The sequence below is a fragment of the Pseudorasbora parva genome, chromosome 2, assembly GCF_024679245.1.
Source record: "Pseudorasbora parva isolate DD20220531a chromosome 2, ASM2467924v1, whole genome shotgun sequence".
Taxonomy (NCBI): Eukaryota; Metazoa; Chordata; class Actinopteri; order Cypriniformes; family Gobionidae; genus Pseudorasbora; species Pseudorasbora parva.
The window spans coordinates 58693676-58714685 of record NC_090173.1 but is presented as its reverse complement, the minus strand read 5'-3'; the positions used below and the strand labels follow the sequence as shown (position 1 = coordinate 58714685).

At 37.6% G+C, this 21010-nt stretch overlaps 1 protein-coding gene across 3 annotated transcripts; it reads left to right on the top strand.

Annotated features, from left to right (window-relative positions):
• The first annotated feature begins 651 nt into the window (after nt 1-651).
• Nucleotides 652-19478, top strand: LOC137047692 (gastrula zinc finger protein XlCGF8.2DB-like). 3 transcript variants are annotated; one of them, XM_067425536.1, is made up of 4 exons: nt 652-708; nt 1812-1997; nt 14310-14971; nt 18358-19478. In XM_067425536.1, the coding sequence occupies exons 2-3, from the start codon at nt 1877-1879 to the stop codon at nt 14951-14953; spliced, it is 765 nt and encodes a 254-aa protein (XP_067281637.1). In that variant the 5' UTR covers nt 652-708; nt 1812-1876; the 3' UTR covers nt 14954-14971; nt 18358-19478. The 3 variants fall into 3 exon arrangements, with proteins under 3 accessions (XP_067281637.1, XP_067281621.1, XP_067281630.1); XM_067425520.1 differs by lacking the exon at nt 18358-19478 and having other exon boundaries at nt 14310-15144; XM_067425529.1 differs by lacking the exon at nt 18358-19478 and having other exon boundaries at nt 699-774; nt 14310-15144.
• The last annotated feature ends 1532 nt before the right edge of the window (nt 19479-21010 follow it).

Sequence of the window (21010 nt, the reverse complement as noted above, 5' to 3'; positions counted from 1 at the left end):
TTCATATGTGTTCTACATAAAGAAATGCATACAGGTGTGGAACAACTTGAGGGTGAGGAAATTATGACAGATTTTTTATTTTTGGGTGCGCTGTCTCTTTAAGCAGTCATTCTGAACCAGTAACCACTTTACTGACAAATCTGAAATTCAAAAATGTTTAATCCTCTTTATTAATTTACTATAATGATTATACTATTATGTAATTATTTGTCCCATTTTAATCTAAATATTTTTTAAATGTCAAACTGCTAAATGATAAATTGATAACATTAAAACATGTTTTGTCCCTTATTTCAAGACTCAATGGACATTAGATGAACCGGAGAGACACTGGAGTGGATAAATCTCAGGGAAAGGCTAGTGGCTGAACCGTTTGGATGAAACAATGAAACTGTCAATGTGATTGTTAATTTACCATTGTGTTATTAAATGTATAATACAATCAACTCTGATTTGTGTCTTTTTTATTTTTTAAGTAAAAAAAAAAAAATATATATATATATATATATATATATGTATGTGTGTGTGTATATATATATATATATATATATATATATATTTATTTATTTTTCTATGTAAATTTCTACGCACTTTTGTGATTGATAAACTGACATGAGTGTGTGATCAGGACTTTTATTTTGTTTTCCGAGTGTGACGTCATTAGGCCACGACGCGCTCCTGCATCTGTTGTGGGTCGGCTGAAGAAAGGTTTGTGTTTTGTTAAATCTCGAGTTCTACAAATCCGTAATATCTTAACGGACTAATACATTAAGGGTCTGTATAATTTGCAATCTTTTATTAATGAGTAGTGTTAGATTTGAGTGTTTTTGTCTTATCAGATCGTTTAGGTCTATCTATCTGACTGATGAACAGAGATATAATTTTGAAATATAATCCATGACAGTACAATGTTCTTTAACAGAAATATGACACTTACATTTAAAACATAGTTAAGTAATACTCAAAAGCTGAACAAGCGTATCCACTAATAATACATTAGATTTTTTAAATGTGTCTTATTTTCCCAAATATAAAAAGGAGCAAAGAGAGGAGTTTAAACACCAAACACTGCGTCAAAAGGCCTTGCCTGTAAAAATGAGAATCACAGAGGGGTTTAGTTCATATCAAAACGGCATCTAAGAAATACATTGATACCACTAAGTTGTTTAAATAAATGGTTATGGAAAATATTACTCAAAGCAATTTTTGTTTAATAATCCAAACATTTGTTTTTTGATAAACTTGTTTTTTTTTATTTAATTAATAAATAAATGCATTGACCAATGGATTAGATCTCTTTTTGTTTAAATCTCTTCTCCATTTAAACTCGTTTGGGTTAATGTGTTTGTGCATTTGAGTGTGAACATTTTTGGGGAACATCTCAATGTCTAAGCGATAAAATGAACTGTATACTCGTCTTAAATCTTTTTTACTTCGTTCAAATTAATTACTTTTCCGAAATAAAAATATTATTATAAAAACATTTTGTTATTAGGAAAATGTTCTATTCATCAAACTAAATGGAGTAATTAAATCCAATTTTGCTAATTTTTCAACAGCATGTAAAGTTTCTTTATAATCTGTAAAGTAAATTAATTAAAGAAATTAATTTAACATGTTTGTGATGATTAATTTTAAATTCAAATATTTATTTAAAAAAAATTTGTTTCAATTTATACTTAAAAAAATTGAAAATGTCAAGAAATTGCTTTTAGTTAAAACAAACTCGCTCTGACTCTCCTATCATCGAACTAGGAGATATTTAGTGTGGATTTATTTTTCTTACTGTTAATTATTCTCCCCTTAAACAGGAAAAACACACTGAGAAAAACTCCTGGAAAAGTGACTGATATTCACGCGACACACTAGTATAAAGATGGCGTTTATAAAAGTGGAGAGTGACGACATAAAGATCGTGTTTATTAAAGAGGAGAGTGAAGACATGAAGATTGAAGAAACATTGAGAGTGAAAGATGAAGAAACTGAGGAACAAACAGGTTGGTTTCATTCTCAAAGCTGAACTCAGTCATTTGATCCTTATTCAAATCTCCAGCTCTACAGAAAATAAGGATATTTTTGAAGACTGTCAATATTTTTCCTCCTAATATTTTCTATCTTAAAGTGATAGTTCACCCAAAAATTTAAATTTGATGTTTATCTGCTTACCCTCAGGGCAACACAGATTAAGATTTTTAACTCCAGCCATTGCAGTATAATGCATGTCAATGGTAACACATGATAGTAAATGAACTGTACCTGTTAAGTATCCCGTTTTGGCTGGGAAAGTCCCGTATTTTACCCTTCTTTCCCGCCGTCTTCCCGTATTAGTATTTTCCTGTAAATATCCCGTATTTTAACCTGCGTTATTAAAAAATAATACCAGAGGAAAAAAACAAAAACATTTCCAATCTGAGCTCTGTAACTAGCCTCGCGATAACTGCCATCTGCAGTAGCCTACAGTACTGTATAGTGGCCGTTGTCACGAGGTTAGTGTGTGAGGTCAGATGACGAGTGACAACGCGGGGAAAAAACAAACAGAGACGGATGATGGACGTAAGACGGAAGGCACTCCTGCCAAAAAACCCAAACCCTCGTGTAAATACCATGATAAATGGGACAGCGAATTTGATTTCTCTGAAGAGGAGCAGGTGGGGGACAGTCACGCGTTTTGTACGTTTTGCCTTCAGCATCTCGTATCCATATCATGTGCGACAGCGGGAATTTTTTTAAAGTGACAGTAGCCACTTATAATGACAATGTAAAGAACTAAAGTAATTGCTCACCAAATATGCTCTTGACTAAATAACTTCAAGACCTTTAATAAGGATTAATCTATATATAATTCATAACTTATGCAGTGCAAACTGATAACAATTTATGTTATACGTCCATTTTGTTATTAAAACAAGGCTAAACTAGCGGCCAGTCGATGAATTGCAGTTTAAGTTACTTCTGTATTGGCTTCAACACAAACTGGGGGAGGTTGCCTCTTGATGAATATAATCAGCTGTTGCTGAGAGAAACATAAGATTAAGTTCATTAGCTGTATTGGGTTATTCATTTGGATATCTGTAACTCTGGCATGAAAGGCGGACACAAACAAGGATATGTGAAGTCACGGACACTACATCCATATATTCTTTTTACTGTCTATGATCGGACCTAAGACTGTTATTAAACATATTATTATAATAATGTTTTTTAATGCAATAATGCAGTTATTATTTTAGTGTTATTTGTGTCATTAAACTTTTTGGTAATGTCCTTCCAATGCTGGTTTGAGATCAGGCAGGCATTGGGAAAAGGTCCCTCCTGTAGTCATTACGTCACCATGGATTAGTAATGGATTTTTGGGATCTTTGGAATGTGATGAGCTTAGTTAGATAATCCTACATTTGTGACGTTTTCCCAGAATGAAGTTCACGGAAACTGAGGTTGCTTTCACACTTGTCATGTTTGGTTCAATTAAAATGAACCCTGGTGCGATTGCTCGTTTAGTGCGGTTCATTTGAACATATGACATAGATAGAGCGGACTGAGACCGCTATAAAGACGGGTCTCGGTCCGCTTCCAAACCAACTCTGGTGCGGTTCGATTGATATATGAACGCAACACGGACCAAAGACATGTTAACGGACCAAAAACAGGACGTAATGTCATAAGATGCGACGCATGGTCTGAATAACAAAATGAATAACTTTAACGTTAGAGGGCAAACGTAGAGCAATGAGGAAGTGCCTCATCAATTTTTGATCTGACGAGCATGTTTCGAAAATGCTAGAAAAAACACAAAAAGCATCCCTGGTTCTTCTCATCAAAGGACCTGTGTTGCCCATTTGACGAACAGACGACATAACTGTTTTGCATAAGAGACGGCCGTCTCTTTTCTGCATACATCGGAGGAAATCCTGCTGCTGTTTTGAACATTTTATGAGCTCTTTATGAGTTCTCAGCGGGTAAAAACAATGCCATATGTACACGCATAAAATGATGGCGTTTAATCCAGCACACACCATTGTTTTGAATGTTCAGTAAGCAAGCTCCTATACGTTATATAAGCCGACCAATCCGGTTGTGCCTTTAGCCTCTTTGTTAGAGCGTCCAACTCTCATGCCGGCGGACCCGGGTTTGAGTCCTGCTTGGAGAGGGGTTGTTTGAACAGGTGGGGTTACATCTGTACGGAGTATAAGAACTTAAGTTCTTTCCACTCTTAAAGGGTCCCCTGGTGTTGAAACTTGTATGGCTTAATATAACAAAAATGATGTCTCTTAATATGTAGTAGAAAACTCATGAAAGATCTACGTTATTTAAAAAATCGATTTTATAATCGGACTATGGACAGCGCCATTTTGCGTTCTAGGGTGATGACGTAGAATTGCACTCGGCAATCAGCTGGCGCTACCTGTAGCTATTTTTACCACAACTCGAAAATTGTTTCAGAGTTAAACAAAACCAATGAATTTTATTCTAATTAGGGGTGTATCGATTCGTTTTAACAACGATTCGATTCGGTTGAAATAAAAGTCACACTGATTTAAATTTTTGGCTAAAAAGTTACTAAATTGATTTCAAGTCACTGAATCGTTTTGGATCATATCGTTCTAAATGAACCAATATCGTCCTTAAATCGTATCGACAACCTCAAATCGTGATACGAATCGTTGTTAAACGAATCATTACACCCCTATTTGTAATTGTACTTAAAACACACTCAAACATACATGTGCACACAAACTCTCTCTCTCACAGACTCCCACACACCCCAGCAGATCTGCGCGAACACACACACACACACACACACACACACACACTAGGGGTTGAACGACTTTCATTTTTTTTTTAAAGTTGACATTTATGTGATGAAAGTCGACTCGATGTCGACTAGTCGCTGATGACATCATTAATAAACAAATAAACCTGAACCTTGAGCTGAGACTCTAAAGCTGGGCATACACTGTGCGATTTCTATGGGTTTTCAGCAAGGTTACCTACTCACACTGTACGAGTAGATCGCATGCGATGTAAAGCCAAAGCTCACGATTGATGTGCTCTCACTGTGCGGTCCGACCGTCGAGCGCGTCTTGGCTGCTCACATTGTACGGGTGAAAAATGCGCAATAAAACCCCGTGGCGACGATAGACCGTGGTGTATTATAGAGAGGTAAATGCATCAGCTATTGATATCAAGAGGATTTAGAATTTATGTATAAAATTATTATTATTATTAGAGTAGGCCTACTTTTATTATTAAATTGATATTACATTAATTTGCCCCCTCCCCCCAACAATAATGCATAATCGACACACTGCATAATAAAATAATAGATAGATTACTCCTCACTATTTAAAAACATTTAGCCCGATTAAACAAGGAATTATAGGTCTATAATTATATGATTATAATGTCAGAACACTGCAATAATAATGTCTGTCTCAATGAAAAGTAAGAGCAGATTTATCTAAAAACTTGTTTAACACAAAATGGCCCTACTTCTCTTCTATTTTTTTCTCACAATATGGACCAAAATAGAAATATTAAGAAAATAAATAAGAAAGAAATAGGCTACGTTATCAGTATGTTGTATTACATTTATCTCTCGTTGTCTGAGAATATGTACCGAAAGCTTGTCAGATTTTACTTTCAATTTCTGTCGTGAATAATTGACTGGGTTTGAGACTGCGTTTAAACTGCGCATTGCGTGATATCCACTGACTCGCGTTCATGAAGAAAAAGAACACATTGCAACATGACATTGTGTCAAGATGGACAACGGTTCCCACTTTCCGTCATAATAAGATTAAGTAGGCCTAGGCTAAATATTAATTAATATTAAATAAATAAAAATAAAATGTGAAAGTAAAACAAGTAGGCTAAATTATTGATCAACTAGCTAAATGAATAAGATGCACTGGATATATACAACACAAACTGGAGGCACAACAGTTTACTTAATTTCTATTTGATAGCTGCCTATAGATCTCCCTCTTTTCGTTTTCTTCCTTAATGCTTTAAAAAATTAAATGGTTGAACTTCTGCTTTGGCGCAGGCGCAGTGAGGGGAAATAGGGCAATCAGTTCGTGGCTTTGCTTCAACTGTGCGATAACCAGTGTTGGGAGTAACGCATTACAAAAGTAATACATTACAGTAACTTATTACTTTTTGCTGTAACGCAGTAGTGTAAGGCATTACTAATCAATTTTCAGTAATATTTTACTCGGTACATTTCCAGTAACGCTTGCGTTACCCCCCCCCCCCACACACACACACACACAATACAATAAAACGAAAAAGGAAAAGGAAAAAAAGACGCCATGCATTAACGCATGAAAAATGCAAGTTATTACCTATTCGTGGTCATTCAATAGCCGCGTGTGGTGTCCAGGTTAGTAATTAAATACTAAATGACAGCTTCTGATATATTTTTGTATAGCGATTTACTTCATTTTCCTTCAATTCAGTACTTCAATTCATCACCCTCTTGCTGGTGTACATTTGGATATTGTGTGACATAGTCCAGTGAAGGCGTACGTGTTTATTGCGGATTTTACAGAAGTGCTGCAGGCATGATTTCAGCCTCTGTGCTCGCGCTGGCCAGTGGAAAAGTGGCTAAAGAAGGTTTGGTTTAAAGGCTCTGTCGTTTCAAAGAATAGCACAACGGCGAGCGCGTCGAAGAACGTACGAGATACGAGGCGCGCGCTGCTGAGCCAAACTGCCTATAATGCCTATAAACAACACTTGGGTGAAGATGACAGAATAAGACTACTGCACCGTGACACCCTCGTTTAGATTTTTTATAGTAATAAAGTAATTCAGTTCAGTTAGAGAACAGGCCGTTCAAATAAAAACGGAAGGTGTCTGCTAAGCATGAGCCGAACATGTGATCTTTAGCTGACAGATGATCGCGGAAGATTTGGTTTCAAAGTGAAATGTAAAAGCGCCTATTAAAGGGGGTTTGTCATTGTGTTGTGTATTTCATTAAGAATAATAGGCTAATTTTAAACCGAAACTAAAATCTGCTTGGCCGCACGTGAGCGCGCATTAACGAGCTGTCATTCACGGTGAGCGCGCACTGGCGCGTTTTCAGTTCATATGGACGCTTAACTTTTATAGGAATTCATTGAAAGCACTCGCTTTGCATCCGCTCCCGTTATTAATGACCACGCGGCAGTGCGCATGTTCCTTTCGGTTAGATAGACTAGTGATTTAAAAGCCCAGATACCGTTGATGTCATCACACTTTGATTAACCGGTGGGAAAATGTCCCCACCGTCTCATCCCTACTGTACATTTGCGAGATGAATGCGCATTGCTTAGTTTATCAGAGATGAGGACAAGAACGTATAGGCTATTCAAATGCAAATACAGTCAAATACAACCTTTTTCTAAAACCGAAATAACTATCTCGCAAATGTCGCAACAATAAGAAAAGAACAAATCCGCATATTGTCATAACTTAGAGTTTACACAGTTCTGTTGTGTCTATGAACAGAAGCTATTCCCAGATATTGCCAGATAATCACTTTACCTCTAAAATAATACTTATAACAGAGTTGGATCGTCATGATTTCTTGCATTGTCTTGAGCATTCACTTTTTTGCCCATTCTCTATTGTTAGCCTGGATAGCCCATCCATGTCATTATGCTTCATCATATCGCCTTCTACTGGATGTAAAATGCCCTTTTCCTACATTTTAGAATGTTAAGAGCTACTTCTGAAGTTATTTTGGTGAAAGTAACTCAAAAGTAATACAGGAGTAATGTAACGCATTACAATTCTGAGACAGTAATATTGTAATGTAATGAATTACTTTTAAATAGCAGTAATAAGTAATCTATAATATATTACAGTTTGGAAGTAACTTGCACAACACTGGCGATAACCTCACGAGGGGCGAGCAGAATTTCTGACATGCCAGAAATTCATCCGACCATCCGATTCCTGATCGTGAGAGGTTTGTCGCCTCTCGTTTCCCCCTGTACACTGCACGAACACCTCGCGACAAACGACGCACGATAAACCTGAAAATCGGCCCGACCCAAAAAAGAGTCGCACGAGTCAGAATTCGGCTCGAAATCGGACGGAAATCGCACAGTGTATGCCCGGCTTAACTCGGCTCTTCTTGACAGCTGATATGTCATATGACACAGCTCTGCCCATAAGGTTATTGATCCTACATGACAGCTTCTGTATCAGTTCTTTTGTCTTATGGTCGTTATATTTCTCACAGATTTCTGCTCGTTCTGAATAAGATACAGATAAAGTAGCACAATAAAGATTACATGTATATGAAGGCATTAGTGAGTGATTGTGTGTGAATTAATTCTGCCTGGCAGCGTCTCTAATGGTGAAGCTGTGAGTTTTAAGCCGGGTGCACACTGTGCGATTTTGGCCACGATTTGGCCGTCTGGGACAAATTTAGCAAATCCTAAAAGATTCCTCTGATCCTAGGCTAAAATCTGACGTCTTTGGTCATTAGTTTGACATGTTCACCGGCAGCCGATTAATGAGCGCTGCGATCAATGGTAATTTAGATGGTAATCAAACATGTCCTGTGGAGAGCTCACGGAGTATGCATTTATTTGTCATTTTTAACTGTTAAAAACAGAGCCTGCGTGTCAGGAAATTGCTTATCCTGATAAATAGCCAGCGACTAGTCGACGTCAATCTTAAAGCGTCATGACAGAGCATTAAGGTCGATTAGCCGACTAGTCGGTGCAACCCCTAACACACACACTGCTTGCACGGATACATCACCCTCATTCACTATTTCCTGTGTTGATATCATAGATAGATGGCTGATAAGCAGTAGATTAACTGTAATGCCTAAAGGCGGGCGTACACGGTGCGATTTTTGCTGTCGTACGAACTCGCAGACGATTTTTTTTTCTCGGGAGAAATCGCGTGGACATCGTGGATGCTCGTATGGTCGCGGCTCGCACCGTGTGAGAGGAAATACGAGACGAGCCGAGCACGTTAAGAGCACCTCCCGACCTTACGATCATTTTTAAACATGTTTAAAAAGTTCGGGGAGTCGGCCCGATTTTTACCAGCATATGGCCAGAGGTGTCAAAAGTATTCGCATACATTACTCAAGTGGAAGTATAGATACTAGGGTTTAAAAATACTTTTGTAGAAGTTGAAGTATCAACTCAAGCTTTTTACTTAAGTAAAAGTGTAAAAGTACTGGTTTTCAAAACTACTTAAAGTATAAAAGTAAAAGTAATGTAAGGAAAAAAATGCCATTAAAGACAAAAGCTTAGGCCACACCACAGAGGCCTATAGTGCACTACCCCACCTCCTCAAGAAACATTTTTCTAAAGGCCATAATGACTATAATGTTATATTAAAATGTTAATGTTGAAAAATTTGGGAGGCACTGGCTACCTGTTTCAGCCACATATACCCATTGAAAATTAATGCATTTTAGTACAATGGCTGAGCATTAACATGTTTCCTGAAGCGGAAGATATGATGACTAGTTGCCTATAAGTAATGAATAACCTTTATCGGAATGTAAATGTAGGCTACATGTGTGATCAGTGTTGCCAGATTGAGTCGACGCTTTAGAGCCCTACGGGCCCTGACTTTTACACCCCTAACCTCATACCCACTGTCGGCCGCTGACTGCTTGGTTGTCACTTTAAAAAAATTAACAAACAAACAAATTACCTAAACATTTTTCTAAATTAACTTTAATAAAGAAACTAAACAAAATATAACTATTGGACATTACAAACAAAGCTGAACTATTTTAATGACTGCAGGAGTGTGTCATAAGAAGGATTGTGCAGGGCCTGTGCAGGGCTCAAAGGTCACCAAAACTGGCAAAATAATGTGATGATATTTTATTGAAGAAGCCACTTTAAGTGCAAACAGTGCCCAATATAAGATGTCGGAAAAAGCACATAATTAACAGGCATTTCACGTTAAAACACACCACTGCCAAAATGCGTAATTCATTGATATACTGTACAATAATCCGCCGACAAAAAAAATAACAATGCGCTTAGCTTTGCTCTGACAAAACTACAGTACCCTTGTGAAGTTCATAGGACATGCACTTAGTCCAGTCAAAACTGATTCATCATTGATTCAAACCTCTTTCAGCAGCTGTTGGGGGTGCTAGTTGCAGATGTCCCGAGTGTGTATATTATGATGGACAGGAATCATGATTATACTTATAAAGAGTCTTCGAGTCACAGGTGTAATCCATGTTTGAGAGTTGGTTCACTCTACCACTCCTTACTGTAGAAACGGCTTGTGTATATATATACTGTATGTATGCCACTTTAGCATAGCAATCACTTGAATATACATCTACAAACAGTTATCGCGCTAAAAACCTGTCTGTCATGAATAAGCTGCTGCTGATCGCTGATTGACTGAAAGTGCGTGCTCGTGCGCTGGAACACGCCCAATCTGGCAACACCATGTGTGATTTGTGCTTTGAGTCATGTGCAAGCGCGATGTAACCAATAGGGTGTTGGAATGGTATATGTTTACACTTCTCATCCAACCACAATCAAATTCACACTATCCGGATGACGCGATTTATCTGCATAGTTTTTTTTTTTAAACAAGATGAAATGAAAGAGGAGTAACGAGGCTATTTTTAAAAAGTAAGGAGTAGAAAGTACAGATAATTGCGTGAAAATGTAAGGAGTAGAAGTAAAAAGTAGGCAGAAAAATAATTACTCCAGTAAAGTATAGATACCCAGAATTTCTACTTAAGTAAGGTAACAAAGTATTTGTACTTCGTTACTTGACACCTCTGCATATGGCTGTCCCCTATTGCCAAATCATGCACAAGCACGTCACATACGCTCAATCTATATGACTATTATTAGCTCAGTGGCTGCCACATACTGCGTTCACACACACACACACACACACACACACACACACACACACACTCTCTTTCTCTCTCACGTGCACTCTTCTCTCTCCCTCTGGTTGTTTCGGTTAAAAGGAATGGCTTTTCTCTGCTTTTCAACAAATCATTTTCACACATTTTTTCTTTATTTTTTGTATCTGAAGCTATAGCAGCAACATTGAAAGCTCCGGTGTCTGTGTTACATGAAAACTCGTGTGATCGCTGCCGGCTCGCGGTGCAAACAGTCGTGCCGTGTACCAGCTGATTTGATGCGATGATCAAATTAAATGACTCGTAGCGTCTGCAATATCTCACGACCTTCCGAGTGTCCGAATTCGCACAGTGTACGCCCGCCTTAATGTGACCAGCAGAGGGAAATATCTAGGTATAGCACCATGGGATAGGTTAACGTGAGGAAGAGAGGCAGGATGTTTTGGTGATGTTGGTTGATTCGTGCATTAAAGTTTGAGCAAAAGCTTAGTGTGAATTAAAACCTCAATCTTTAAATTTTCATTTTTAAGACACAAATAACATTCCCTACTTTTGTTCACTAATACAACTTGAAGGAGTGAATGAAGACGAGTGTGTGAAGTCGGACAGCTGTTGTGTGTAATCGGCTGTACACTCGTTATTGCGGTGCAACGTGAGACTGAATGACTGCACTCGAACATGTCCCCATGGTGTCGGACAACACTACAAATGGGCGTCCCTTCAAATAATGCCCTATTTCAGGGTATAGGGGGTCGATTTCAGATTCAGCCCCTGTCGTGGAGACTGAGCAGCCCAACATCTCGATTGAGACAGAGCAGTCTGTCAGGTGTGTGTGGACGCCCGCCAATCTGTTTGTGACTTGTGTAGGGGAGTTTGTGTGCACATGTATGTTTGAGTGTGTTTTAAGTACTATTACAAAGCAATTCATTGGTTTTGTTTAACTCTGAAACAATTTTCGAGTTGCGTTGTGGTAAAAATAGCTACGGGTAACGCCAGCTGATTGAGGAGTGCAACCACTCTACGTCATCAACCTAGAACGCAAACAAAATGGCGCCGCCCATGGTCCAAATATAAAATCGATTTTTTAAAATATCGTAGATCTTTCATGGGTTTTCTATTATATATTTCAGTAAGAGACATAATTTATGTTATATTAAGCCATACACGTCTCAACACCAGGGGATCCCTTTAAAAAAGCAGCTCCTCCGCTGACCATCAAAATGGTTAATAACTGCCAGCTTGAAATGTTGTGTCCTGAAAAAAAAGATTTTTGAACAATATTGATAAGTTCTGAGATTATGCAACACTTCTATAAGTAGCTTAGTACGTATAGCGAAGTACCTGCATTAGTGTTGTCACTAAAGAAACAGGAAATAATATTAGCTACAGGAACACCTTTTGTGGAGACTTATTAAGCTCCTATTTCATAGTAGTCTAACCCAGCACAATAGGAACTACTAGTGCAGGGTATATACAGCAATCCTTAAGTTAAATTTACTACTTTTTAATACCTTTTGTACTACCTTCAGAATATTTTTTAAAACCATCACGACACTGAATTGCAAGTGTTAATCAGTGACCTTTCTATTATTTACTCAGATTTTGACATATATAACAAAAAAGAATAGATTTAGAATCGCTAACACACATTAGCACCAGGAGGAAATCTGTTATAAGTTATCATTCAGACACAGTAAAATACATCTCAACATTCACAAAGGTTGGTTAAGGAGAAGCATTACTACATACACATTTCAATTAATAATTGGTAATTCAGCAATTAAATTATTTAGTGTTTTTTTTCCAACACCAAAACCTGAGCCAAATATTACATTTCTATAACTGTGATAAGTTGTTGAATTTAACAAATTACTAAAAACTAGTCCTGTCAATCGATTAAAAACTTTAACTAGATTAATCTCACTTTTTCTGTGATTAATCGCAATAAAAAAAAATTTAATATAATAATTTCACAGTTAATCAAATTAATGTAGAAACAACATAAAGACAGTATATTTTAAATACTTGTTTAAATGGCATCTTTTTCTGAATGAAGGCCCGTATTACTGATATTAATACAGCTACTGATTTTTTTTTTTACATTCATTATTAGGCTTCAAAAATATAACAGTTTTTAATTTAAGTAAACTTAAAACAATGCTAACATAAACCCATAATAAATGTCATGTTTACTGCTGCCCTTCCCATCTTAACAGTTAGGAAATATACAGACATGTAATAAAGTTATCAAAGTTATATGCGGTCTGCACTGCATAAACTATAAATTAAATAGTTAATTCTTATTAAAGCTACAAAAGTTATTTAGTCAAGAGCAGCGAGTCATTTTCTCTGTTCCCTTTGTTCTTTAACTTTACTGACAGGAAGCTTTATTGGCTGCTGTCCCTTTAAGAGCAGACAGACACGCGGATCTTACGTCTATGGATCGCGCCTCATTCTCTCACAACTCTTTTTGTTCATTTTAGACTTTATAAAAATCATTTAAGATTGCTCTTATGAGGATAGTCGTTGAAGATATCCCTTGAAGCAAGTCGAAAACAAAACATAAGCCATGCAGCCACTTCGGTTGAGCGCGCAGTGCTCTGAGATGATGCCCAACGACCGCTGAATATGACGTCGGCATCAAACATACGTTGAGACGGAGACGAAAGATCTTTGATTATGTGTCCAGATATGCTAAAGCCCATATCTAAACGAACTAACGCGAACGCAGATAGAATTGCAATCAGAATAGGACACCTGATAGTCTGAAAAAATAATACCTAATTTGGAAAAAAATAATACCTCTGAGACCACATGTAACACTTTTAATGGCCTTAAATTTGACCATTTTGATTTATCACTTTTTAATACTTTTTAAAACCCCGCGGACACCCTGTAGTGACGCAAATGTAAAACAGTCGCACCTCACCGTGTCAATTAGTGTCTCTTCTGGGCCACTATTGCCCCTCTGAATTTGCCTCACTGACACGACACGACTCCGACTAATAATTATTCCTATTCAATAATTGTTTACTTGAACCATCATCCAAAATAAACCCGTCTCTTGTGTGTTACGCCGAACTTTCGAATATTCTGATCTATCATGCCCTGATGGAGTTTTGGTTTCTTTCCACTGTCGCCATTGGCTTGGCTCGCTCCGTTGGGGACACTAAAATTCAAAAAAAGTTTTCTCCAGAGCGACTGTACAGCCGAATCAAATTTTGTTGCAGTATTGTCCTGTTTAACACTGTGAAGCTGCTTTGAAACAATCGTCATTATAAAAGCGCTATATAAATAAAGTTGACTTGATTTTACATTTTTTAAAAGCCATGTAAGCACAGTTGGACCTAGCTTACATAAATTGGTTTTACGTGTCTAAATGTTTGATGTCTGTTGCTTTATGGCACTAAACTGGGATTGGCTTTTATGTGTTTTTTTGCCTTAGACCTGATGCCGTTGAAAGAAGAGAGTCAAGATATGAATAAAATGGAAGAGAAAGATCAGTATAAGAAACATCATAATTTCATAACTAAAGAAAAATCTAGTTGCTCAAATGCTAAAAAACCTACAGGGACTTTAAGTGATTTCACCTGCCAGGTTTGTGGAGTACTTTTAAAAAAGCGTGGAAACCTTAAAATCCATATGAGAATTCACACTGGGAGGAAGAATTTCCCCTGCCTACAGTGTGGAAAGAATTTCAATCAAAATGGACGCCTTAAAGTCCATATGAGAATACACACTGGAGAGAAGCCTTACACCTGCCCACAGTGTGGAAAAACATGTAGGCAAAGAGGAAACCTTAGTAAACACATGAGAGTTCACATTGGAGAGAAGACTTACACCTGCCAACTGTGTGGAATGAGTTTCAGAAAAAAAGGACACATTAATGAACACATGAACATTCACATCGGAGAGAAGCCTTACACCTGCCAACTGTGTGGAACAACTTTCACTCATAAAGTAAACCTTATAAAACACATTAACATGCACACCGGAAAGAATGCTTTCACCTGCCCTCACTGTGGAGACAGTTTCAGTCAAGATGGAAACCTTAAAGTTCACATGAGAGTTCATTCTAAGGAGAAGTAGAATAAAGGATCCATTCAGGTAATCCTTTACAATAACAGTTCATAAATAAATTACCATGTACTAATATGTTAATATTATGAGTTAAGGCATGTATTAATGAAGAAATAGCATTAAAGGTGTCATGAACTTGCTTTTATTATTTTTTTATACTTTTGAGGTCAACTAAAATTAAAATAATAGGCTATTTTCTACACTGATTTTAAAGCCTAGTTCAGACTGCACGATTTTCAAACTCGTCGGGTCACTGCTCTATTCACACTGCATGACTATCTGGGGTATCATTCAGTCACTGCTGTGTTCACACTGACCGATGGTTTGACGACAGAGGAGTTCACACTGCATGACTGAACAAGAAGAAGAATCGCCGACAACTCTCTCTCTCTCCGGTGCGCAAACTACGTTTCCCATACACACGTGCGATGTGCCGAGTAAACAACGCGAGATCACACGTGCGTCAGACCGGAGTTCTCGCGCGAGACTTTGAATTGTTATTAAAAATGATAAACTGCACAAAGTTTGGTTCAAATTGTATGTGCGCTGATTTGTGGAGAAAAAGAAAAAAAGATTATGGCGGAAGAAATTGTTGGAGAGACAGAGGGAGCCAGGATTGTGTTCTGCAAAGACAGTTTGAGGTAAATAAATAATTTTGTAATGTGCTGCAGCTGTGGCTGGATGTGCAAATGTTTGGGCTTAGTTTCTGTTTGTTAGAATTGTAAATATATCTATTAAAATACTGAAATTCTGCTCTATAACTCCCCCCTGAACGTCCTGCTGCCCTGTATCTCACTCTCTCATTGGCTGTCGGTGTAATTTTCAGTCAGAACGCTGTTCACACAGCAGGAGTTTGAATCGCCGACAGGTCCAGATATTTAGCATGCCAAATATCTCACCGGCGACTCGTCGGTGATTCTCTCTGATCGCGTCTTTGATTATTCACACTGCATGATTGTCACTCGCGTGCACGAGCACCGATTTGCCTGTGATCTTGGGCATTTGTCGGCGATTTCACAAAACCTGTCGGCGACTCAAAATCGGGGCAAAAATCGGGCAGTGTGAACTAGGCTTAAGGCTCTCTTCTGAACGCTGGGGTTTGATGGGCGTGCCGCAGATTTAGAAGTAAACGCCCACGGCTAGGATTGGATAAGATTTGCATATTTAATGAGCTTCAGCTCCCTTCTCAGTTCAGTTCACATGAGGGAGGGATTGATTTGAAAGTGGCAGCCAGGATGATTCTGTCAATCACAGGGCTCGTAAACTAGCCTGACAAGCCAGACCCACATCAAGATGTTTGGTCTGGAAACTCACCATTGACAGCTCAATCCGAGGGGCGGGACAAACGGTTGTCTTTCAAACTCCCTCTGCACGAGATAGGATAGCGCTACACCAACCAGAGCAACAAAGGTGAAGCAGAGCTTGTTGAAAGATTAAACATTCACCGTATCCGGTCGGCTAAACTCCGAACACATCTTCCCTTTTTAAGAATGACTTCAGTGCCGTTTTTTGTTCTTTTCTCAGAGAAAAGCTTAACTCCAAGTCTTCCAGAGTCGCAGGCAAAGCTGATTCGAAAGACCGCCGTTCGCCAGTTTCTGTGTTTACTAGAAGCACGCAAGCACAACTCGGCCATCCTTACATTAAAGCCCCACCCACCGACTCTATACACGATGCGATTGGCCCGACCAGTGGTGGTTTAAATCCATGCGTTTGTTTTTTTACAGCTCAGAAGTGTATTGAGAGTTGTTAGACGATGCGGCAGATTAGATTTGCTGCCGCTAGGGTGCATCTAGATTTCTAGGCTACTTGTAAAAGTCTTTATCAAACAAACACATGGATTTATTTCTCATCCACCCATGATTGATTGGAATATTATTTCTTTATTACATAGCCCACCCGATCGGTAGATATAAGCACAAACTGCGCCCAGATCAAGAAAATAATATATCACTATAGCCTGTCTGGTACAATAATAATAATTAAAAAAAGTTTATAAATAGCCACATGCAGCTGTCACAAACAGGGGCATAGCCATCTTTTTTCAGAAGTGAGGGGGACAGAAATGTCGTAATACCATTTTTTTTGACCGATATAATTTATCACTTCTCTTGCTTTTAATCCGGTAATATATCAAATACACTGCTGAACAATAAAAACGAATATCTATAATTTTTTTCTCCTATGTTTTATGCCAATTTTATGATTGGTTTATGTAGCCTACTATGGTTTATCTATGGTAGTCTCCATAGATTTTATGTAATGTAAAAAAAAGTTATCGTAAAAAAGGTAATACAGTGAAATATTCTGATGTAAACCAGCTGTTCTTTATCTGAATGTAGTAAAGTGTAATTTATTCCTGTGATCAAAGCTGAATTTATCATCATTACTCCAGTCTTCAGTGTCACATGATCCTTCACTAATCATTCTCATATGAGGATTTTATAATCAAGAAACATTTATGATTATTATCTGTGTTGAAAACAGCTGTGCTGCTCATGGTTCTGATTCATTTTTGTGGAAACCACCACTATACCATTCAAACATTTGTGGTAAAATTAAAAAAGAGAGAAATTAATATTTTTATTGGTCATACACGCATTAAACTGATCACAAATGATATTTTTAATATTACAAAATATAATAATTTATTTAATAAGTGCAAATAAATGCTGTGCACTGAACTTTCTATTCATCAAAGAATCCTGAAAAATAAAATGTATCATGGTTTCCACAACATTTTTAAGCAGCACAACTGTTTTCAACACTGATAATAATCATAAATGTGTGTTGAGCATCAAATCCTCATCTGAGAATGATTAGTGAAGGATCATGTGACACTGAAGACTGGAGTAATGAGGATAAATTCAGCTTTGATCACAGGAATAAATCACACTTTACTATATTCACATAGAAAAAGGCTGCTTTCATTTGTAATGGTATTTCACAATATTACTGTTTTAACTGTATTTTTGATTAAATAAATGCAGCTTTGGTGAGCAGAAGATACTAAACATTAAAAAAGCTATCAGTTAGCACTGCATTATTCATATGATATACTTTATTGTCAATAAATAGCCGACATTGAGATGGCTTGAAAAACATAACGTATATTGTCACAATCGTCATGTTTCATCACTCATAACGATTGTTGTCCTTCAGCTGCAGCTCCAGCATCACAGTAAGTTTCGAATCCGCTTTTGGACTTTCTGTGAGAGCGCCCTCCTCATATTCAGATATGAATAAAATGACAGGTCATGCATAGATTATGTTTTGTCCCTGGCTTTGATGTATTCACTTTGGTTTCTATGTAAATACACTTGCCTGTGGGCCGTGACCTCTAGAAGCGCGCAATCAACCGAAGTTGAAGAAAGCTGTTTTTAGCGTCCTTGTTAACGTGCCCGCCTCCCACGCAGGTAACGCCGGTTCGAATCCCGCTCGGAGCAGGTCGACTGGGATCGGTGAGACCCAGTTAAAGTGCGGGGGATGAAAATACATGTTATTAAAAGTGTTAATTGTTGGTAACCCTGTCAAAACATCAGTGAATGACTGGATTTCTTGCAATATTTATGTTAAACCTAAATTCTCCAATGCACACTGATGTGTTCATATTTAAAAACAATTTAATCTCAAACTGTTTTGAGTTATTTCACTGCTGCCATCCTACACTTATGTGTTTATTAAGCAGATGTATTTTTGTTAGCAGAGATGAGGGTTATGGCTTTGGTTAGGTTTACTGTCGTTAATGTCATAATATAAACCATATATTTAAAGTTTTTCAGTTATCAGTGCCCCTTAAATCAAGAGGCACAAGTTTAATATTACTTTACTTGAATCACCATAACGTTTAAAATATTGCATAATGTAAAAATAAAATCACTATTTAAAAGTGTTTGGAAAATGTTCACTATAACCAACAGTAACATTATAAAAATGTTTCTTCTAACAATCATTGTTAGACTATTAAAGGTATAGTTATATTATTTGGTGTCCGAGATCTGCTTGGTTACAAACTCTTTCCAAATATATTATTTTATTTTCATCAAAAGAAAGAAATTCATAAAGGTTAGGAACTGCTTGAGGGTGAATAAATGATGACAATTTTAATTTTTGTGTGAATATCCCTTCAAGCAACAAGTATATACTTTAAGTATACCTTCTTTGAGATATGAAGAGGGGCACTGCTCTCGCAACTGTTTTATTATGTCTACATTAGGCAGAGCCAGGCACCATGTGAGATAGATACAAGATAATTTTTGGATGCTTTCTCCCTTTTTAAAGGTCACTCTCAAAGCTTCATACTCCTTGTTGATTTGCAATTGCTAACTCAGCAATGCGGGTTTGCATGACAATGGTATTTCTATCAACACTAATTTTGTTGTATGCTTCAGCTTTACTGAAACCACCATTTATCAGTTGTAAAACTTTTGTGGTAGCATTTGAAATAAGTCTTTAGCAGTTCTCACGGGGGAGATAAGAAAGAAGTTGTATGAGTATGATATGGCATAAAGGTGAGTAAATTATATTAATCGTGTTGTGTTTAAGAACAGACAACAAAATTACAGTGTGGTTATCCAAACCAACTTAATTTCTGTGCAAAACAGGTTGTATCACTTCATTAAACATTGTGCAAGAGGCTACTAAAAAATGAGCATAAACAATGTTATTGCATATGCATTTTGATATATTGATAATTTCTTCTCACTAACAATTTGGATATTAAACTTGAATAAAATGGCAACAATAAAAATAACTAGCTAGGTTAGCAGCTTGCCTTTAAGGTATACGATGTGGCACTTTTTTTGTTGCTCAAAAGGTATCAAATCAGCAGGTACATTATTTATCCATCTTCCAATGTTCCATGTTTCTGTCTTATCCAGAATCACTAGAGTTAATTTTCACTAAGGTTGTTTATGTTATGACTACTTTAGACAGAGCGGGATGCCAACCTCTGTGGAGAACCCAAGTACCTGTGGCTACAATGTTCTTCTGCAAGACACATGCAGTTTTGTTTATGAACTTCTAGTCTAGAGCTCCAAAAGTTAAACTATATGCCATTAACACTTTTGTCCAAAAAGCAGAAGCTTTGAGACTTGTTCTCCTGTTATTTAGCCTGACAATCCAGCAAGATGTTGGGTCTGGGAACTCGCCATTGACAGGGCTCATAAACGGTCTTTCAGATTCCCTCTGCACACAATAGGATAGCGCTACAACCAATCAGAGCAACGGAGAAGGTGAAGCGGAGCTAGATGAAAGATTAAACTTTCGCTGTAGACTACTACTCAAGCAAACAAACGCCTCCACCCACACTACACACAGTGACAACAGACATCACAGGGCCAGCAGTCACGATCAAAAAACAATGTCTGAAATGCCACACTGTCCAGCAAAATCTAAAGCAAAGACAAATTCCACAGATGCACGGTCTGTAAAATCATTCAAAAGGGCTGAAGTTACATCACTAAATGTAGTGGTTTTCTGACCATTTTGCACGATTGCCAGGACATGTCACTCACAATTACAAATTGCCTACTCACTACATTTGTGAAGAGAGCATAGAGCATAATGTAGCCACCATGGACAGCCAAGACATGGAGGAGTATTTTATGACTTGCGGACCACTTCCACTCACAGAAGACACAAAGCCAGAAGCCAAGTGCACTTCTGTCCTCCACTCCTACTTCAGATGTCTCATGAAGTCCACGTTCAATTGAAGCACATTGCCCTGTATTGACACTTTAAACTGTTCAATCATCAAAAAGTGTTCTTCAAGATCTTGACGATACAGCATAAGCGACAACAAGTTCCTCACCTTCCAAATACTTCTTCACACAACTGAGTGACACAGACACCTCTTGCTTTACTTATGGCCGTCGCCTTCTACAGTAATTTTCCCACTTGCTGTAGGCTTGAAACTGCCAGATTTCTGCAAGAAATTGCATCTTTCGCGTCAGTGGAATTGTCCTTTTCCTATCAAAAGGGCTTTGCCACGCTTGGCATTTGCCACATTTACATGACAGCTGAAACTCCACCGCATTCACAGTGCCCACAATAGTAGACACTTCTGCT

Excerpts from the sequence above, each read along its gene's own strand:
- LOC137047692 (XM_067425536.1), top strand. The coding sequence starts at position 1,877 with ATGGCGTTTATAAAAGTGGAGAGTGACGACATAAAGATCGTGTTTATT. Across the intron at positions 1,998-14,309 it reads AGAAACTGAGGAACAAACAG|ACCTGATGCCGTTGAAAGAA; the intron begins GTTGGTTTCATT and ends TTTTTGCCTTAG.